The sequence below is a fragment of the Pseudorca crassidens genome, chromosome 15, assembly GCF_039906515.1.
Source record: "Pseudorca crassidens isolate mPseCra1 chromosome 15, mPseCra1.hap1, whole genome shotgun sequence".
Classification (NCBI taxonomy): domain Eukaryota; kingdom Metazoa; phylum Chordata; class Mammalia; order Artiodactyla; family Delphinidae; genus Pseudorca; species Pseudorca crassidens.
In genome coordinates, this window is record NC_090310.1 from 17,309,198 (window position 1) to 17,321,914 (window position 12,717).

Here is a 12,717-nt window from a genome sequence, read left to right on the forward strand (position 1 = left end):
CCTGCTCCCCGCCTCCCACCCTCATCTGCCTGGAAAACTCCTATTTATCTTTCAGTAACCACTTACCATCTCTGGAAAGGTTTCCCTGATCCTGCCAAAGGGAAGCAGTTACTGCGTTCTCGCTCTGCCCCTTGGACGCGTACCTTTCACGCTGCTCCTTTGGCTTCTGGCGCCTCTTAGCCCACTGGAGTGGCAGCTTCTAGAGGCAGAGAGACTTCTTACTTGTTTTTGTAGCTGCAGCCCCTCGCGTGGTACCTCCCATGCAGTAATCCCTCTGTCCGTGCGGACCAAGTCAGCGTGGGACGGTGGCTGTCCCCGGCTTCACTCCCCGCCTCCCATGCCATGCCGAGGCGAATGTCCCATCAGGCTGGTTCCCAGAAGCCACCCAGAGCGTGGGCTCTGCCTGTGTCCCGTCCAGGGCCCCTTCCAGGCAATAATACCGCCAGGCAGAGTAGGTGAGGCGGCTTCATAGGAGCCCCGTTTGTGTTTCCTGTTCTCAGCCACACCAGCCAAGAGAAACCCACTGAGAGGTCTGACACCCTGCCTGCAAGCTCATTAAATCCCTTTTCTGTATTATTATTGCCCCAGATTTTCTTATCCCTCCACCCCTTCCTAAATCCCCACCCAATCCCTTCTGCCAGGAGGAACCCGAAGGCGTGTTGCTGTCCCTAATACCTGGCCTTGTCTCATCACAGCACTGACGGGAGAGGCCTCTCCCCCGCCACCCCACCCCCCCGCCCTCCACGCAGCCAGGGGAGCCAGGAGAGCCTTGCACGGACCCTCCGCTCATTCGCTTCGACTTACACCAGATTCCTGGGCCCACTCCTGCTGGGGCGCTAAAGAAAAGACCCTGTCCTCAAGCCCCTTCCTTACCCGGGCTGTGCCTTCCTGCGCGTGTTCACTGAGAGGGTCTCCTGAGTCTGTGGCTCAGCACGTTCTGTTGCCACTAGTGTAACCACAGGCGCCGTACACAGAGCGTTCTTGAGTGTACACGATGGGTACTTAAACCTCTACAACCGTCTACTGAAATGCATCTTCTATACTCCTGACCTCCTGTGGCGCATTGCCCTCCAGTCAGTATTACCCAAGCGCCCTCCGAGCACCTCTACTAGTCACCAAAATATACTCTTCCCACTGGACCTGGAGGATTTGTCTTATTCCTCTCTGCCCAGCACCCACTCGGGGCCAGGCACATGGTCAGTGCCCAGTAAATGCGTGAGGTGACAGTATTGAGTGTCCGCTGAGGAAAGAGGTTCCACAGGACGCATTCCCCCCTCCTTTACATTAGTGACCCATAATGTGAGCTCCGAGGATACTGAGTTTGTGTCTTGGCTTGTGTTTAATCCAGGTGAAGGGCCCGTTTGTCCCCTGGCAGGTCGTGCGGGACATTCTGCACTCAAGCTTGGAAGAGTCTTTGGATAAAACATCCCATTCGGTCGGACGAAGAGCTCGCTACATAGTCAAAAATCCACAGGCCTATCTGAACTATAAGTAAGCCTCCTTTGAACTTCCATGACTCAAGACAGGGTATCCCGGTGCTTCTAGTTCACTCTTTACACTTCTTTCATCCCATTTGCTTAAGGGTCCGCGGTAAAATCCAGATAGATAAAGTCTGAGTCGTCCAGTAGCGCGTCAGTAGTCTGTTGGAGACGGTTAGTGAGATTGTCCTCGATTTGGGGGCTGGGTGTGATTCTGGGCGCTTTCACATTCAAGGTGTTACTTACACTTTAGAGCAGCTTGCGAAGCAGGTGCTCCTTTGTTACAGGTGAAGAAACAGGCTAGGTGACAGCGCTGAATGTCACCTCTTCCCCTCACCTGAGTAGCGTGTGGTGAAAGCAGAGGCCTCTGCCCGTTTCCACTAGGGTTTCGACACTCCAGAGCAGCTCTCGATGTCTCCGTGTTAGTGGTCCATCAATGGCTCACTCCAGAAAGGAGCTAGACAGGAACAGGATCAATGGATCAAACGCACTCAGCCATTTCCTCAGCAGAGCTGGGCGTTCCCTAAAGACGTGAGGGGATGGCAGCTGGCCAGGAGCTGCAAAGCCTCCCCCATCGTCAGTTGCCAGGGAGGCTGCCCGCCGTCTGTTTCTCTCAGGGCCACGGTGTAAAGCCGTCCCCAGCCCCGTCAGACTCCTGCAGCTCCCTCCCCCTGCCGGCGTGGGCTCGAGTGGGGAAGCCCAGCGGGTGGTGTGGGAAGGTACCCGAGTGTTGCAGCCAGCATGAGGGTGAGGCCGGGAAGCGGAGCTGCTTCCACCAGCTGATGTTCGGGCCACGGGTCAGTGGGAGAGCCTGGCTCCGGGTTGATTCCGAGCCGTGCGCTGCCTGCAGTCAGCCAGATTGCAAGGAAAGCAGCCCAGCCCTGGACCGCAGAGGAGACTCAGCCCTCTGCCCAGGCTCCTCAGTCTCGGCACTGCTGACACGTGGGGCAGCTCATTCTCTGTTGTGGGGTGTCCTGGGCACTGTGGGGTGTTTAGCAGCCACCCGCCCACACCCACCCTCACCCCCACCCCCACCCCCACCCCCCGCCAACTGTGACAATCAAAAATGTCTTCACACGCCCCCCCGGGGGAGCAGATCGCCCCGACGAGAACCACTGGGTTAGACACACCAAGGGGCCTTTCTGTGTGAAGCCACTTCCCCAGTGCATGGAAGACTCTTAGAATGTTCTGTCTGAAAGGGCTCTGATCACCTGGTCCAAAGTCCTCCTTTTTGCAGAATGGAAACAGGCCCAGAGACAGCATGCAAGTTGGCTGGGGTGACAGTGAGCTGGCAGTGAAGTGAGATCTGGAAGTTGGGTTTCCTGGCCCCTGCCTGACGCTCTTCCTCTTGTCCTGCAGCAGCCGGGGAAGGGGGACATGAAGGGGGCTGCAGGGTGCGCAGGCCAGGTCTCCGTCCCCTGCAGCTCAGAGCCGTGGGACCTGGGACGGGGCATTTATCCCCTTAGAGGCTGTGAGCAGAACGATACCAATAGTAACCACACCTGTCCCACCTGCCCTGGCCCTTGGCTTCTGTGTGACCTCGGGGGCAGGGGTGGACCTTACGCCCCACTGAGCTGCGAAGTGGATGACAGTCTCTACCTTGCAGGCTGTTTATGAAGGAGCAGCTTCAGCTTTCAAAGTGCGCAGCTCCTAGAACCCAGCAAACGCTGGTTGTCTTTCCCTCCGTTTCCCTTTGGGCAGGTCAGGCTCTTTTGGTGCCTGGAGGTGTGAAGATGTGCAATGGACAGAGTGCTGGAGGAGGCCGGAGCTATGAATACCAAACACCAGGGCCTGTTTTTAAATATAAGATCCTCTTTGACATAGGTCTCTCCTGTGGTCCTGGCCAAACCCCCGTGAGGGCAGGCGGGTGGGAGCTACTGTTATCAGTTTGCACGAGGAGGACAGAAGCGCAGAGAAGTCGAGATGTGAAGCGTGAGCACAAACAGGCCGACCCCAAATCCTTCATTTTCAAAAGCTGTAATCACCCGGCAGGCACATAAGCAGATCATACTTCGTGTTTACCCAAGGCCAGAACTGTTAGGACAGAAATCTTCCAGTGGTTCTGAACGTGGGCATCGTTACATTGCCCAGACTTCACTGTGGCCTGCTCTCCCCACAGGGTTTGCCTCGCCGAGGTGTACCAGGATAAGGCGCTGGTGGGAGATTTCATGAATCGAAAATGCGACTACGGAGACCCAAAGGTGGGCCCCGCGCGGTGGTCGGGCTCAGCCTGCCCTGAAGGCAGGGATTTCTAGCTTCTAGTCTGGTCCTCTGGGTCCCACGGTGCCTCTGCCAGCCTTGCAAGCATGGGCTTTCCCCCTGCTCATTTGGGAAATTGACTTGTCAGTTCTTTGGCTGTGGCCCTCACTTGATCTGGGTCCAGCATCAGTTTTAAAGATGATTAGAATTTGCCATGTCTCTTTGCAACGCTGCTGTGTCTTGGGTCTATTTTATTAAGAAAATAGGGTTGCTCTTCAGAAATTACAAACAGCTAGACTTCTGGAAAGCTCGTGGATAGGCCATGAGTTTTTGTTTTTTTTTTTTAATTGAAAATTTTATTTTTATTTTTGGCTGCGTTGGGTCTTTGTTGCCGTGCGCAGGCTTTCTCTAGTTGCGGCGAGCGGGGGCTACTCTTCGTCGCGGTGCGCGGGCTTCTCATTGTGGTGGTTTCTCTTGTTGTGGAGCATGGGCTCTAGGCGCGCAGGCTTCAGTAGTTGTGGCACGTGGGCTCAGTAGTTGTGGCTCGCAGGTTCTAGAGCGCAGGCTCAGTCGTTGTGGCGCACGGGCTTAGTTGCTCCGCGGCATGTGGGATCTTCCCGGACCAGGGCTCGAACCCTTGTCCCCTGCATTGGCAGGCAGACTCTTAACCACTGTGCCACCAGGGAAGCCCGGCCATGAGTTTTCTTTCTGAGTTTTCTGTGGGTGGGGCCGGGACGGTGATTGACAAGGAAGGAAGCTGTCTTTCCAGACCCAGGCTTCTCTGCTCTGTGGCTCAGAGTCTGCTCACCCCTCACTCATTGAGCTAACACCGGACTCCGCTGCGTGTATGTCCGGCCTTGCGCCAGGCGAGACCAGCTGAAATGGAGCCATAGGGCAGTGGGACGGGCAGAGAAGTAAATGTGCACCGCAGAACAGTGCAGCCGCCCTGAGAGAGGAAAGCACAGGCCGCCAAGGTCTCAGAGGGAGAATTAGGAGTGCTTTTGATGCAGGTGACGGAAAAAAAACATAACAAGGGCTTAAGGCTTTTTTTTCCCCATGTGCCAAGCAGCCTGGAAGTAGGCCATCCTATGCAGGTGCAGCAAAGCAGAGATGTCCTCAGGGTCCCAAGTTTATCCTGTCACTCCGTCCCCATCCCTGGTGGTCAGCTTTCCATCCTCATGCTGGTCACCTCATGGCTGCCAGGTAACTGCTGGAGCTCGGTCCTCACAACAGAATCCCAGGGCAAGAAGAAGTGGGGAGAGGGCCCTTGTACCAGGGAGGGGACAGCCTTTGCCAGAAGATCCGTCCTGACTCGCCTCGGGAAGCTGGGCAGGCTTCTCCCCACACCAAATTGGGGCTGGCTCCACTGCTAAGAGAGAACAGGATGAAGGAAGGAGGCGACCAACGGCATCTACTACAGAGGGCTTTTCAGATGTGTCAGCACTGAGCCCAGACTGCAGAGATGAGGGACCAGCTGAGGAAAGGCTGAGAAGGAAGGGGGGCGAGGTGCCCCATGGGAGGACGGCAGTGAGAGGCGTCAGGGAGGAGTGTGAACTTGTCCTGTAGCACCGGACACCGGGTGACAGGGTGACGGGGTCGGTTTGCCGGCCACACCATGGAGGATGAGTTGGAGGTGTGAGCCTGGGGGTGGCGAGGCAGTGAGGGACCACGCTGTGATCCAGGTCTGCACTGGGATGGTCGCAGGTTGGGTACAGAGGAGGAGGGGTCTGGTTTGGGGTTCAAGGTTGAGCGTGGCGGTGGAGGCCGACTTGCACAGGTGAGTCACAGAGGGACAGACTTGGGGGGAGGGAGGCGACAAGGGGACACAGGCCTGCTGATTGGAGGAGACTGCACAGGACACGTTCGGGGCTCCCATCCGGGGCTTGGGGGAGAGTGCTGGCGGCGCAGGTGTAAGGCTCTCCATCTCCCAGTGAAGTGGTGAGCACCTGTCGCCTTCCCGGGGGGCTGGGGAGGCAGGAGGGCACAGGAGACAGTGTTCCTGTCAGTGTCTCTGGGAAGTTGCTGCCGAGGGAGTTTGCTACAAGATTTTCCCTCAATGTGTCTTAGTGAAACCTCCATTCAGGGAGAAAAAGGCTTAACATCTCATTCTCTCACGCTGAAAGGTTTGTGCCAGCGAGTTTAAAGAATTTGTGGAGAAGCTTAAAGAGAAGTTCAGTTCAGCCCTAAGGAATCCTAACCTTGAAATCCCAGACACACTCAAGGAGCTGTTTGCCAGGTAAGGTTCCCTTGAGAAGGTTCTGTGTGAACTTTGGGGCAAGAGGAAAAGTCACCGGCCAGGACCGCCACGGGTGTGTCCCCCACCAGCCGTTCCACTTGACCTTGCAGCGAACCCTGCACTACCCTTGACTCTGGATGCCCTCGTCTCCTCTCATGGGCGACTTGAAAGTGGGAGGCACTGCCATCCCTCGCGCCCCACCAAGTACTCCCTTCCATTACAGGAAGGCCCTGCTCTGACTTAATTCTGGCTTGCTCAAGTATTTGAGTCCTTTTGCTATGATTGCTCATTTTAAGCACGAGGAAACTCTGAGGTGTACTTAACTTCCCAAGGTCACAGTGCTAGTGAGCCCCAGGCCAGGATTTGAGCTTAGGTAGGTCTGACCCCAGAGCCCCTGCTCTTTCCAGCTCAGCCACTGGGCATCTGGAAAAGAACATGCTTGGGTTTGAGCCCAGACCTGTGAAACTTGAAAATCTTGAGTGCTGTGAACCAGACCTATTTCCGCTGCTTCATCTAAACGTGAATCCCTTCTCTTCACCATCCTCATTAGGATAGTCACTCTCGCCACTGTATTTCCACATTTCTTCCTGTAGAGACAACGTCCATCCATCAGGTCCCACTGTGAACTGTGTGGTACCTTTTCAGTGAGCCGTCTGCGTTTCCGTTGGGGATCTCGTCCTTTCATTCACCCAACAAATAGTTGACGTCGTGCCCACCGTGTGCCAGGGCCAGGGAGCGATTTGTAGTCGTTTACAGGTCTTGCCTTTGCCACGAACTCTTCCCCAGAACCCACAGGTGGCATGGTTTCTCTTCAGTCTTGAAGATGTTTCAAGTGGCCTGTTTACCTATGTATAATTTCTGTCCCCACATATTTTCAATAAATTTGTGGGGCAACTTTTAGTTATGAAAGGAGACGTTTAAGAGTTTTAAATAAGAGTTCGTGACCCATCTAGAGGAAAGAAGAAAGTTCCAGCTGTAACAGTTTACCACTGAATTTGATCTTGAGCATTCGGGCAGGCAAAGCAAAAAAGAAGATGGTTCCAGATATTTTCTTGTTTGGCCCAAATCAGGTCACGTTTTTCTGAAAAGGTGCTTTGTCTTGTTCCTAAATTTTAGGAAGCATTTATGATTGCAAAGTTGAGTTTTGACTTTAGTTTTGTAGAAACCAAAGAAATGTCTCAAATAGGTGGCCATGTTGTTTTGTAGAGTTCTACGATTTACTTCTATATTTATTTGCTTGGTATGAACACAATAAAACAATATTACTTGGAGCTCAGAAAAGTAGACCGGGGGTTAACCTGTAATCCCATCACGTGATACAGCTATGCCCTGTGGGGCGTTTTCTCGCCACCTTCTTCCTTATGCTTGTTCTTCATCATGGTGAACCCACAGCCGTCTGTCCTCCTCCGGTAACACTTAACAGTCGCTCCCTGTGAGTTCAAGTCTCCTTGTTGCCTCAAAACGGTCAGTGAACGAACATTCCTCATTTCCTCAACCCTCATTCTTGCAACACGCTCAATTCGATGGGCAGAACGTGGTGTTTTCTCATTTTAATTAACATGTACATGTTTCAGTTTTAGGGACTTTACTGTTTTTTCCGCCACGTTAGTCAGTCAGTAGCCACCTCCCGCGAGCATCCCCTTGGCTATGGAAGGTCAGCTGGGCCCCATTCACAAGTTCTTCTGTTTCCTATGCAGATACCGAGTTTTGATGATTGGAGATGAAAAAGACCAAGTCAGGAAAGAGGATGAACTTCATAGGCAAGTACTGACGGACCCAGTGCCTTTTCCTAGGCTGCTCGACTGGGTTGTCTGCAGCCTAGCACAGGGTCATCTAGGGCCGAATCTAGGCTGGTGCTGGTTTCTGGAAATAAAGTGTCATTGGAACACAGCCACACCCATTGCACGTGTAGTCTGCACCGCTTTCACGCTCTCACGGCAGGGTCGAGTGGCTGCAACAGAGACCACTGGGCCCAAAAAGACTGAATTATTTATTATTAGGCCCTGTGCGGGGAGAGACCCCTCACCCCGCCTGTCACTGGCCCAGCCTGAGGACGGGTTGGGGAAGGGGTTTGAACTCCTAGCCCATGAACCTCCCAAGCAAAAACTCCCTTGGGACTTCCCTGGTGGTCCAGAGGTTAAGACTTCGCACCGCCACCGCAGGGGGGCGCCGGTTTGACCCCTGGTGGGGAAACTAAGATCTGACACACTGCGCAGCGCGGCGAAAAGTAAGAAAAAAAAAAAAGAAAGAAGCCTCAGCCTTTTCTTTCCATCTTGGGTAATCAGTATTCAATTTGATTTTTAGCTCTGTATTCAATGAAAAGCCTATTCTCGTGGGAGAAACAGTTGTTTAAAATTAGACAAACAGAAAATCTAAGCACTAACCACACGTGTTAGTTGTCATGAGAACCCGTTTCCAGGTTATGTCACCCCTTGCCCACCAGACTGAAACTTTTTCCCTGTGAAAATGGACCAATCAGTAAGGCATAAAAACCATCATTTCTTTTGTTTTGGTTTATGACTAGTTTGGACATTCGTATCACTTTTGTGAGACTCAAAACTTTTTTGAGACCGAACCTACCCAAGCTGAGCGGTGCCCTGCGGCCTGCGGGCTCACGTGGCCCTGTTGCCTCATCTCTTTCAGCGTGGATGACATCCACTTCCTGGTGCTCCAGAACCTGATCCAGAGCACGCTGGCCCTCTCGGACAGCCAGATGGAGATCTACCAGTCATTCCAGGTGGGTGTCGGGGGCGCAACAGCGGCTTCACAGCAGTGCTCTGGAACTCGGGCCCTTCCCAGGCCGGGCCGCGTGAGGTTTCCACCCTTTCACTTCACTGCAGGGCCTCAGAGGACCTGATTGCCCCTGGGACTCTAGCCCTCACTCCGTTCATCTTTTTTTTTCTTCTTTTTTTTTTTTGGCCGAACCGCGCTGCTTCTGGGATCTCAGTTCCCCAGCCAGGGATTGAACCCAGGCCACAGCAGTGAGAGCGCCGAGTCCTAACCCCTGGACCACCAGGGAAGTCCCCTGTTCATCTCCGAAGTATGGGCACAGGATCTGGTGACGTCCAAAATCCCTCCCAGCGCTGAGGTTTTGAGTCTAATGTGGAAGGCAGAAAATTAGGCAGAAGAGGAAATGAACCTCTCAAAAGAGCTGAGAAAGTAATTGGACTACACGGCATATCTTTTCCAATTATAACGGACAATTGTCAACGTATTTTGATTGCTAGATATCGCCCAGTGGGAAAGCTGCCTTTCTGTAGGCGTTGAGTCATATATCTCCTGAAAACTTACTAGAACTGTAATGCTGCTTTATTGTGGCCGAATGAGGATGAAAGAGGAAGGCGGATCTCATTCAGCCCCGCACTAAGCGTGGGAAGTACTCTTTTACAAGTGTGAAAACTTGAGGTTCAGAGAATAAAAAGCCCATGCCCAAGATCCCAGAGCTCATCCGTCTAACCTGAGACTGTGTGGCTGCAAGCTCCCAGCAGAAGGGCCCACTCCCCGAGCCTGCGCTTCCCTTGTTTCTAATGATTGCAAAAGTGTGTTCCAAGTAGAGCCTGTCTACTTTCGTATTTAGTCTCTAAACCCAAAACTCAGCTCTTCTAGCCAGTTTGGGACATGAGGGAGAAAAAAAATAAGAAAACGAAAGGCTGGTGTTATTCCTCATCCCACTGATCTGTCTAGACGGGTGCTGTCCCAAACTGCGGGGATGCTTCCGAGTCAACTGGAGAGCTCTCCTGGCACGTGGGCCCCAGGCCCCACCCCATAGTCTGCAGTCAGGAGTGGAGGGGGCAGGACGCTGACGAGCTCTCCTGCCCAGCCGGGGTTAGAGCTAGCAGGACCTCGGGGGTCGGTCCAACCCCCATCACACGAGAAAGACCAGCCCCCAAGTTATGGCAAGAGCCTGGTCCCTGTGTCCCAGCCAGGGCCGTGGCCTCACGTTTCCTTCCTCTAGCTCCATTTCCAGTTTGGGTCTGAGCGGTAGGGATGGTGCCAAGGGGCTGTCACTCTCCCTGACCACCCAGGGTGTGGGAAGTCGCATGAGAGAGAGCACCTGAGCCCAAGGAGGACACAGGGCCCTTCTTCAGCGACCCCCTCCCCCTGGCAGCAGGGAGTGGGAGGTCATTAGGGATGAAGTCGGGGAATTCCCTGGTGGTCCAGTGGTTAGGAGTCCACGCTTTCACTACCAAGGGCCCGGGTTCCATCCCTGGTCAGGGAACTAAACTCTCACAAGCCACGTGGCGTGCCCACCCCCCCAACCCCCCCCAAAAAAGAAAAGGGATGAGGTCAGAGGCCACCCGGGATCCTACCAGGCTCCCTGCAGCCCCGAGCTTCCGGGAAGTGTGCTGCAGGAAGGTGGACGTCACAGGCACCCCAGATGGCGGTAGTTCACTGTGTCTGTGACAGCCCAGCCTCTTGGGAGTCTTGACGGGCTGTGCCACACTCCCCACTCACTGTGTGTGGTCTGTGCGCCCCTGTTCCACGCCAGCGGCCGTCTGGGGAGTGTGCCCATCCTCGTCTCCACATGGAAGAGACAAGCAGAAGGTGCAGGTGTTTCACGGGAAGCTGGATTCAGCTTCCACTTCCGCTTGGGGGGAAGCAGTGATGACCTGACGGCTGCGTCCTGCTTCTTCCCTCCGCCCTGCTCAGTCTTTCCCCATCAGCCTGCTAGTCCGTGCACCAGGACGGACGTAGAGTTGGTACCTGGAGAAATCGAGTGTGCGCACCTTGGACTGACAGGACCCAGTATGTGCCCAGACCCCACTCTGTCTCCGGGAGAGCCACCCCCATGCTGCCCCAGCACCCCAACTGACCACCACTTGACTCCCAGTCCCCTGGCCACTGGCTCGAGGATGAGACCTCGTCCTCTCCCTGGTCCCGCCCCTCCCAGCAGTGTGGCCTCGGAAGATCCCTGGAAGCCGGTGAGCCTCAGTCTCCTGTCACCCTCGGGTCCCGGGGTCAGTGCAGCAGAGAACTTGCTAAGCCAGGATTCTCAGACCATGCCTGCAGGTTTTCTTGGCCAGTGCTTTGAACTTTCCTGGAGGCTGGTGTGTACTCGACATTTGCTGTCAATTGACTGAACCAGCACTGTTCGGAAAACTGGAGTGACGGGACTGCCGGTCCCGCAGTCCTCTGAGTTGCTGCCCCTCTGGGCGGGCTCCACATCTGCGAGCCAGGGAGCCATGGCGGCGTGGCCCACGGGGGGAGCGTCAGCACCCAGGACCCGACACCGCCCTCCGTTTTGCCCCATGCTGGGTGCCAGGTGCCTGCGGGGGCAGCAGTACGAGTCGGGTCTGTGTTCTTCTGGAAGAGAGTGACAGTGAATAAACAAATGAGATCGTTTCAGGTAGACACAGTTACTATGGGTTAATGTAATTGAGTTGACTGCAGAGGAGCAGGACGGAGGAGGATTTGGCCTTTGAGGGGAAGTGTGTGAGCTGAGAGCTGAATGTTAGGAAGTCAGCCACGTAGAGACTGGGGGAGTGTGCTGTCCGAGAACTGGGAGCGGGAAGTGCAAAGGCCCCGAGGCGGCAGTGCCTTGGCTTGTTCAAGAAGCGTAAGGAAGCGGGTGAGGCTGGAGGGTGGTAAGCAAGGGCTGCACTTACTGTAGGAGTCAAGGCCAGGATGGTGGACCGGGTCCTACTCACGGGGGTCTCGTCAAGCCTAGTGAGGACTGAGAGTTCCCCCTGCAGACAGATGCCATCGGGGCTTCGAGGCAGGGAAGGAACGTGTGGTCTGATGTAGGCATCGAAGGGCTACTTTGGCTGCTGTGCAGAGTGGCCGGGCTGGGGGCAGGGGGCCACGGGGAGAAACGATGGTGGCATGGCCCAGATGGTGGCAGTGTAGATGGCACAGACCAGATGCGTCTGGGAACGTATTTTGGGGGTAGAGCCCAGCAGACATGCTAATGGGTTAGGTCGTGGTAAGGGATACAGTGGTATCAGAGATGATTCTGCGTCAGCTCCCAGCGTCTTTGCAGCCAGAGAAATAGGAATCCGCCTTTCCCTGCAGTTGCCTGTTCTCTGTACTCTCTGAGGTGACGTGAAGGTGGGTGCAGGCCGACCGTCGGGATGCGGGCTTCCTCCGGGCTCTCCCCCACCGCCAACCGCTTCCTCCATCAATGATCAGCTGTGGCTTTGTGCGTCCACATCTGGGTCTTGCCCCCGCCGGCTGGAGAGCCCTGTTCACGCACGGCCTGCTGTGTTACAGACGTTTCGCCTCTACCGGGAGTACAAGGACCACATCCTGGTGAAGGCCTTTGTGGAGTACCAGAAGAGGAGCTTGGTCAACCGGCGCCGGGTCAACCACACGCTGGGCCCCAAGAAAAACCGTGCTCTGCCCTTCGCGCCCATGTCCTACCAGTTGTCCCAGACCTACCACAGGTGAGCACGGGGAGGGCGGGGCCTGTCTGCAGAGAGGAGCACAGGTGAGCGGAAGTGATGGGCGTCCCTCTTCATCAGAGAGCAGGGTGGCCTGGGCCTCGCGAGACACAGCCTCTGGGACCAAGTTTCTCATCAATGTCTGTCCCCCCTTCTATGGGAATAAGGTTAATGCTTGCCGTATTTTGTGTTGGGGTATTTTACCAATTTTGTAGGTAGTTTGTTTCCCTTTTTCCCATCAAATTGGGGAGTTTCTAATAATTAGACCAGCTAAAAGTGCACCCTCCCGGCTGGGCATAACCTCGGTCCTAATCTTCACGGCTCCGAGCTGTACCAGGCCGCCTGCCTTACAGGCTCACACACTTCATTTGGAAGCCATCGTGTACTTTTTGGGTTTTTTTAAGTTGCTCTTTTTATATGTATA

General features: G+C 54.7%; 1 protein-coding gene across 1 annotated transcript in view; it reads left to right on the forward strand.

Annotated features, from left to right (window-relative positions):
- GTF3C1 (general transcription factor IIIC subunit 1) overlaps nucleotides 1–12,717 on the forward strand; it is a 72,608-nt gene that overhangs the window by 50,608 nt on the left and 9,283 nt on the right. The window contains exons 25-30 of the mRNA XM_067706314.1: nucleotides 1,349–1,491; nucleotides 3,598–3,679; nucleotides 5,801–5,913; nucleotides 7,611–7,673; nucleotides 8,557–8,650; nucleotides 12,124–12,296. Of these exons, the coding sequence (XP_067562415.1) occupies nucleotides 1,349–1,491; nucleotides 3,598–3,679; nucleotides 5,801–5,913; nucleotides 7,611–7,673; nucleotides 8,557–8,650; nucleotides 12,124–12,296 (668 nt within the window). The remainder of the gene's footprint in view (nucleotides 1–1,348; nucleotides 1,492–3,597; nucleotides 3,680–5,800; nucleotides 5,914–7,610; nucleotides 7,674–8,556; nucleotides 8,651–12,123; nucleotides 12,297–12,717) is intronic.